We start from the raw sequence: 7,868 nt of genomic DNA, 5'->3' as shown, positions 1-7,868 counted from the left end.
CTGTGGTCGTAAGGAAAAGGGGCATAAGTCAGATACGCGGCTACAGCTCGTTTCGCCAGTACGGGCCAAAGAAAGAAATTAGTCGAGACACCGTTTCTTAAACTTAGGCCATTTTTTTAGTAAGTAGTTATTAATAAAAACGAACAAATTAAGATAATTTGTTTGCTATATTATTCATTTATTTGATAAAAATACTTATAATCTTAGATCACCGGATGTAACTGGTTCAAATCTCAATAATTGGAAGTATGTATTTGTGTTATTAACACAGATTTTTACATGATTCTATGTTTATGTAAATGTGATTTTGATATTATATTATATTAAATATTATATTATATTAGATTTAGATTTATATTACATTTAATTTTTGTATGTCTGTAAATTATTTTTAAAAGTGATGTTAATAAGAATTGCTGCAAACCAAAGGTTAATCTTTCATTGCTGAAGGTTTCTTTGTTTCTTCAATTTTCTAGATTAGCAAAATCTGCTTTTATTTGATGACTGTCAAGATGGTGTCTCTTTTTCAATGGGCTCTACTAATTTAATTATCATATGTATCGCGTCATAGGTATGACACGTGTCTAGAACTGGCTTTTGAATTTAAGACCAGTGCTCTTAAATATTTTGCCAAAGTGTAATCTGGAAACTGGATATGTCTTCTTTATACATTTCGTACCCACATAAATTGTTAAGTTCAAGCCTAATAGAAGATAGGTTTTGCCTGTGTGTCGTCGTGAATAATGAGATCTATAAGTTAGGTAAGTCATAAAGTAAGTAGCTTATGTAGTTATTCTTTTCTTCCGAAATTTTAGAAGGTGGAGTTGTAAGATCTAGTTTTGTGATTACTTGTAATAATGCCGGATATTTCAAAGAAGGATTTTTAAAAACTGTTCGCATAAATTTGTCTGTCTCACAAAATGTCTGTTTGAAAGATTCTTATTTCAACTAAGACTTCTAAACTCCAGACAATCTAATCCCGAAATACATGGTCAATGTAATTGACATTTCTTCCAAAAATAAATTTTGTCCACTGATCGTTAAACGGACCTACAATCTTTTTAGGACCATGTGAAATCAGTTGTGCTAAATATAAAACTCTCTTATTGAAATCACTATGGTTTCAGTACTCTTGAAATATCTGACTTTGCTGCTCAAAGGTAAATTTTATTAGCAGATTTCTTCCTGCAATCTGATTAATGTTTTACTCATAGATATGTGTTTTACTTTACTCGCACTAACTATTCTTCCTTTTTGGTTTATATAATGTATCCTCTGTTTCTTTTAAGTTTTATAATGGACCTTATATTGTTGGTCTTCCTCTTTCTTTCGTTGTGAGTAAGATGAATCTAGAGAAATATATTTCTGAATTTACCGGTAATATACAAATTATACAACAAAATTATAGGAGAGGGCGTAGGACTACGGACACGTTTTGACAACAAAAAATAACCAATAAGTTATAACTAAACCGTTAACTAAGTAATAATAAATTAGAAAACTTATTACCTAGGTACTTAGGTACTTCCGAAGTGGTACAAAAGAATCCATAACTGACTTAAATAAAACAATGGTGGTGAAATCTTGCGCAAAGGTCCAGGTGCCTAACAAACAGTGTTGTCCTATAATGGAATCGGTTACCTAACGGTTCGATAGTAATAATTGGCCCAAAAAAACACCAAAACAATTAAACAGTGCAACTTCGGTCATTTATCATGAGCTTTTTTTGTTCTGAAACGCAACGATTTGAGAACTAAGTATAGACATGATGCCATATTCCAAACCAAAAATTTTGCGAAACCTTGTTACAAGTAGGCATGATTTATGTTGTGCCCCTATTCTTTGTTAAGAAGTGGTTAAGACAAACGATAATCGACTTGTGCCCAATTTTTGTTCAGTTTTTATTCTGGAATAAATAAAGTTTTCGTAAAATATGCCTTTTTCCCTTGAAGCTTGAAATAATATATTTCATTTGTGAGTTTTTGTAATTTTAGTGAAAAATGCGACTTGTGCCCCTTTTCCTTCCGACCACAGAAATGTCAAGCTGTCAAGATGGACGTAGATATACACAATTATTTATTTGAAAATGATTTGTCGGGGGTGTTGAAAATTTTTAATTTACACTTGTTTTGTGATGGAACCATAGATTCATGGTTTTCGGATTTTGATGTATCGTGCAAAATGTCGAAAAAATACCAAAGTACGGAACCCTTGTTGCGCGAGTCTGATTTTCACTTGGCCGTTTTTTTATAGAATGGCCGATAATTTTCGAATTTTTCCTTTTTTTGGGAAAATGAAGAGCCAAATTATTACAAAAAAACAATTTATTCCGAAGCATAAATGCGTACAAAACGTAATTAATTAATTTCTACAAACTAGCATATGAAAAATATAGTAAGCTCCGCGTCGCAATTACATAGTAAATTAGTAGTTACTAAGTAACCGAGTTGGGGACCAACCAGCCTATAGGGAGGGGGGTTGACTCCGCGCTGTCATCTATGTACGCATCCCATTGCGATCTGAAACAATGAGAAATTATAATATTTACAAGATCCAAGTGATCGAAAATCACTTACAGTACGTACTACCATCCTAAAACTAATAAAAAAAAATCAAAAGAAAAATAAAACCGACTTCAAAAACCACAAACACTAAAAAGTAAAAAATAATTTTTGATCCTACACGTGTAATGTATGATACATTACATACAATACACGTATAGAACAAAAATTATTTTTTACTTTTTAGTGTTTGTAATTTTTAAAGTCGGTTTTATTTTTCTTTTGAATTTTTTTTTGTTTTTCCACGATACGTCAAATGAAACATCTGATTAACGCTAGGGGTCAACGAACGTTCCATAAATAGGTCACCCGAAGTCAATGCCGCAGTATTTGCTAGCGTTCTGGTTACACCCTGTATATTTTTGTTTGTTTATTCACGATACGTACCTAACAGCTATGAATTTCGCCAAATCGCCTTGAAAATCAACCTGGGGGTTCACATCGTCACCAAACATCGCCCGTCGCCATTCCACCAAGTTCTCTTTGACCTTCAACTCTTTAAACGTAGGGGAATTGTTCAGTTTGTTGTTCTGTTCCAATTGAGCTCTGGACTCGCGTTCCTCCTCCTCGTAAGTTAACAGCTTTTGTTGCCATAGCTTTGAGATTTGCTCTGGGAAAAGAAAGTTTTTATTTTACCAGAAAGTTCTATTTTTATACAAAAAAAAACAACTATAGGACTGAACCGTTTTGAGGTCGGGAACCCTAAAAAAACAGTGAATATTTTGATTATAGAGGTTACACATAACCATAGTTTTGACTAAAAGGTGTAAGGTTATTTTTAAAAATTGATTTGAGTTGTCAAAAATAATATAAAATTATTAATTTACCTAATGCAGGTAGTTTGATAAAATCGTTATTTGGCTCATTCGATGTCATACAATCTGTTGCTAGGAGGCCAACAAGATTGAACTTGCATAAATACGGGTGTTTCGAAGGTTTTAGTTCAGTCTCCTTCTGAGATTCGGAGCGATATCGCATATTTTCGGTATTTGGATTGTGAACTGAATAATTAGATGTTGTGATAGCAATCACGCTCTAATTAAATTACTTATTTTGGCATTAGTTTGTTTAGATTAAAACTCTCGGATAACCTTACACATTGAATTTGTGTTTTTTGTGTTGGTTTTGGAGAGGACATTCCAATAATTCGATAAAAATATTTAAATAATACCTGCTTTTCTGAGTGACGCCAATAAAGGTGAAGGAGAAACTTGAGTAGTTTTTGTGCTTACCAATATTATTTTGAAAGGCAGTAGTCTCCGCTTCAGATACCTCTTGCCCTCTCCCTCTCGCGGTGTTCTGTCTCGCTCTTCTTAACTTCACAAGAGCGTCCAACTTTGCTATGGCCTTTTTAGCATCATGTTTCTTTCTTATCACTTCTTTTAGAAGAATATCTGCTTTGATTTTGGCTTCTTCTTCCTGTAAATGGTTTTAATCAATTTATGACATTTTTGAGTACCTCTAATTCTTTCTACACTCAAAATAAAGTTTAAAAAGAGTGCCTAAATGGCAACCAGTGGCTGTTTCATAGAAAAAATATCCTGCCACTAGTGAGGTTAAAAGCTTGCAGTAGAATATCATTGTTTCTTAGCTTACCACTTGTGGCAGGATATGAATTTTTTTCTTTCTCGCTAAAAACTATAAAAAATCTATTTACTTGCAAAATAAGTTTATAGGCTGTTTGACTAACTTTTGGAAATTGTTTAAAATTATTGTTTATTTAGTACACTTTCCAATGAGTTGCAAAAATTAGTCAAATAGTTACGTTGATATTATGTCAGTCAATATTAGTATAGATAAATACCTGTTTAGCCTTCTGAATGTCATCTTTTATCTTCTGTAAATTCTCATCAATCTTGCGCGATCTCTCTTCCAACTCCTTTATTCTTTCCTTCTTCTCTCTCTTCCTCTCTTCTCTAAGCCTTTTCAATCGTAACCTCTTTGCTGTTCTTTTGGCAACAAGTTTCCTGCTCATATCTAGGTATGAACTGCTCAATTTCGATATTGTACGTTGTATAACATTTTTATTTGTATTTACACTCTTGAGAGCTTCCGTCCATTCTTCTTCTGATAACGTATCAATGTTTGAAGACAACTTTCCTTCTTGAACTTTTAAATCGTTCAGTGAAAGAACTAATTCATACAAAGTCTCGTGGACTTGAGAAACATGAACAAAATTAACCTTTGGCTTAACTTTGTAGGGTATGCGGACTTCGAATTTTTTAATGTATTCTTGATCTGTCAATTCTGGAGTAAATAAAAATGGCGTTACCGGAGGTGGTGGGGGTGGGGGTGGGGGAAGAAGTAAACGAGCAGGATTAGAGGTCACTAGAGGTGGAGGGGGTGGGGGTAAATGTAAATGTGCAGGATTAGAGGTCACTAGAGGTGGCGGTGGTGGGGGTAAAGGTAAATGAGCAGGGTTAGAGGTCACTAGAGGTGGTGGTGGTGGGGGTAAAGGTAAATGAGCAGGGTTAGAGGTCACTAGAGGTGGTGGTGGTGGGGGTAAAAGTAAATGAGCAGGGTTAGAGGTTACTAGAGGTGGAGGTGGTGGGGGTAAAAGTAAATGTGCAGGATTATTTTGAAAATTTTGCTTGTTACTTTGGAATGTAAAATTGCTTCCTTTATAAAAGCTTGGTGTATAAGACATGATTATTATATTATTAATATATATGTAAAGATATTAGTAAAGTTGTATAGATTATGATGATTCGGGCAGTTGGGGCTCAGCGTCTTTTAATACTTGTTCGGCCGCTTTGTAGTCCTCGTGCTCTTTGAGATCTTGTTCTGTGTTTAATGTATTCTTTAGATCTGCAAATGCCTTCGCTAACCTGAAAAAAAAATTGAAACAGTTTAGAATTTCATAATATAACCAGGAAGGACTTAAGTGACCAGCATAAAGACATCTAGATTAGATTACTTTTTAGATTTTTATCAAATATAAAACCTAGTTGATATTATACTACAGGGAGCTGGCAAACAAAACCAGTTGTCTTCTTTTAATTCAATTTTTTTTTAATCGCAGTATCTTTGTTTAGTAACATTGATACCTGTTACTATTTTTTAAAGAAAACAGGCTCAAAGGTTTGATAATAACCTGAAAAAGTGTGTTTTCAAACAAAACCAGATCCTAAAGAAATGTCTTAAAAATACAATTGTAGCCTCCATTTTTTCCTGTAAAATTTAATTTTGTGGACTAGTCCGGTTTTGTTCCTCCAGCTCCTCGTATTGTATAAGAAATTTGTGCAGGCAGCGTATTGCAAAAATTAAATTGAACAGTAATTGTTATACTTTTAATCACCAAACATATTTTTAGGAATCACCTTAACTCAAAAATCTTTCTCTATTAAATAATGACAGGATTACTTACCTAATTACCTATTAACCATGCCAATAGCACCCAATAGGTACCATTAAAAACGATTACCTACCCAAAAGTGTAGCATGAAATATAACCTCCAAAGTTCAAATCACCTGCCATAGTCATAATCAATATTTCTGTAAATACGATAACTGGGGAAAAAATACACCTTTAAAGACCTCCCCGAAGCGTAAATTTAAATTTAGAACACAACTCACCGCCGCTGGCAGTCCGGTACCATCATAAGCGACTCTTGAAGGACCTCCTCCTGCTTTCTTATATTATGCTCGTCTTGCCCTTCGTCTTTTATCTTTTGTATCCTAGCCTTTTGCTGTTCAGCCTCCTTCTCGTAAACAACTTTCTCCTTGGCTATGCGTTTAACCACGCCAGTTTTGATCTTTATTTGCCTGATGCGGGGATCTGCCATCGTTAAAAGTTATAACACGCTCGAAAGTTGCTTGTTTAATTTTTGTTTAATTCGAAAAATGAATCATAATTCATAGCAAACATCAGTGTTTCCACTCACGGTTATTTTTTACCCTAATTTCTATAGGAATCCGCCTTAAATTACCCTAATTTTTTACTATGTTATTTGGGGCGCATAGACAGTTATTAGTAATATAAAGAACTACATTATTTCACGTCTATCACGAATATCATTTCACGATTCTTGAGTTTTGTGAAGAAGAGTTTACTTCCATTTCCAAAATAATAACTAGGTAACTATCCCTTTTGTTTATTTAAAAATAATACAAATTATACATTGGGTAAGTATAAAAAACAGAGTAACTAGCCCCCTACAGACCAGTTGATTAGTTACCATTTAAAGTTCGATTTTAGCCCAAACCTTAGTAAATTACTGTCTACGTAATTTAAAAAAGGGCCATACCTAATATTCACCTATTCACCCTAAAATAGGGCGAAGTCCTTAAAAGTGGAAACACTGCCAAACATTGACATTTGACATTGACAAATGAGACATTTGACAGTAAAATGACGTTGGCAGGCGTTCCTATACCACAAGTTATCAAAGATTTGTTTTTTACTATTATTGCGGCTTTGGATTCCAGTCTTTATAATAATCACCAATATAATATATTGGTGATTATATTATGTAGCATAATTTCTTAGTAACTAGGTAGGTAACTATGTTAATTACATTTTTCCGTTGATTTAGTTAAGTGCGTTTAAAGTTCCGGTTGAACAAAACTAAGTCCAAACGAATTTGCGCTGCGCTGAGCAACGCGACGCGACACGGCAGCGCCTTGCTTCATACAAACTATATTTACCGATGATATTTACCGGCTCGCGCAGCCGGTCCTTTAGAATATTTTAAATGTAGGTACCTACCTATAAAAATCGTAGGTTCGTTACTTCATAGTGCATGAACCACGTATTTATAACCAACCACCAACTATCTCGGTGTATACCTACTTGACTAACAATAAAATTAGCTTAGCCCGATTTTTTCAAGAATTTCTTTTTTCGTACCTAATAGAATATGAGTCATGTAGCCTCAAATCATTTTTAGCCCACTTTCTTCAATATTAAGTCATAAATCAATAACATATTGTAAATAAGAATAAACAAAATACTTGATATGAATGACTGTATCTTATCAAACGGCGATCGGTTGATAAAATGATAACAATTGCCTGCCGAACCCGTTGGGATGCTACAAGATTGGATTAAATAACAGATAACTCGAAGTAGGTAGGTAACACTATGAAATTGCACTCTAGGTAATTGTATCTTTTGGAGATCCTTATGATCTAAGAATAAAAAATCCATCCCAATGTAATAAAACTTCTGGTACCTAGGTATTAACCTACTTACATTAATTTGATATTATTATAAATTACGAACATATTTAGGCATCTGAACATGATTTCAAAATAGTTATTGGCTCTTTCGTCCATTCTTTAACAAAGCGATAAGTATGTAGGTAA

The 7,868-nt window shown here is 33.8% G+C and overlaps 3 protein-coding genes across 3 annotated transcripts in view; 1 reads left to right on the top strand and 2 right to left on the bottom strand.

Moving 5' to 3' along the window:
- Positions 1 to 583: 583 nt before the first annotated feature.
- LOC123874600 (myogenesis-regulating glycosidase-like) overlaps positions 584 to 7,868 on the top strand; it is a 29,568-nt gene continuing 22,283 nt past the window's right edge. Inside the window, exon 1 of the mRNA XM_045920086.1 lies at positions 584 to 761. The gene's annotated coding sequence lies outside the window, so the exon portion shown is untranslated. The remainder of the gene's footprint in view (positions 762 to 7,868) is intronic.
- Positions 2,307 to 5,208, bottom strand: LOC123874598 (inverted formin-2-like). The gene is made up of 4 exons (XM_045920084.1): positions 4,366 to 5,208; positions 3,794 to 3,980; positions 2,949 to 3,171; positions 2,307 to 2,519 (listed from the first exon to the last, which is right to left on the bottom strand). Exons 1-4 carry the CDS (start codon positions 5,206 to 5,208, stop codon positions 2,435 to 2,437), a joined length of 1,338 nt encoding a protein of 445 aa, XP_045776040.1. The 3' UTR covers positions 2,307 to 2,434.
- LOC123874599 (tubulin-specific chaperone A) lies at positions 5,214 to 6,442 on the bottom strand. Its single transcript, XM_045920085.1, has 2 exons — positions 6,138 to 6,442; positions 5,214 to 5,389 (listed from the first exon to the last, which is right to left on the bottom strand). Exons 1-2 carry the CDS (start codon positions 6,344 to 6,346, stop codon positions 5,260 to 5,262), a joined length of 339 nt encoding a protein of 112 aa, XP_045776041.1. The 5' UTR covers positions 6,347 to 6,442; the 3' UTR covers positions 5,214 to 5,259.

The sequence above is a fragment of the Maniola jurtina genome, chromosome 18, assembly GCF_905333055.1.
Source record: "Maniola jurtina chromosome 18, ilManJurt1.1, whole genome shotgun sequence".
Classification (NCBI taxonomy): Eukaryota; Metazoa; Arthropoda; class Insecta; order Lepidoptera; family Nymphalidae; genus Maniola; species Maniola jurtina.
The sequence above is the reverse complement of the archived record's forward strand: the minus strand, read 5'-3'. Positions and strand labels throughout refer to the sequence as shown.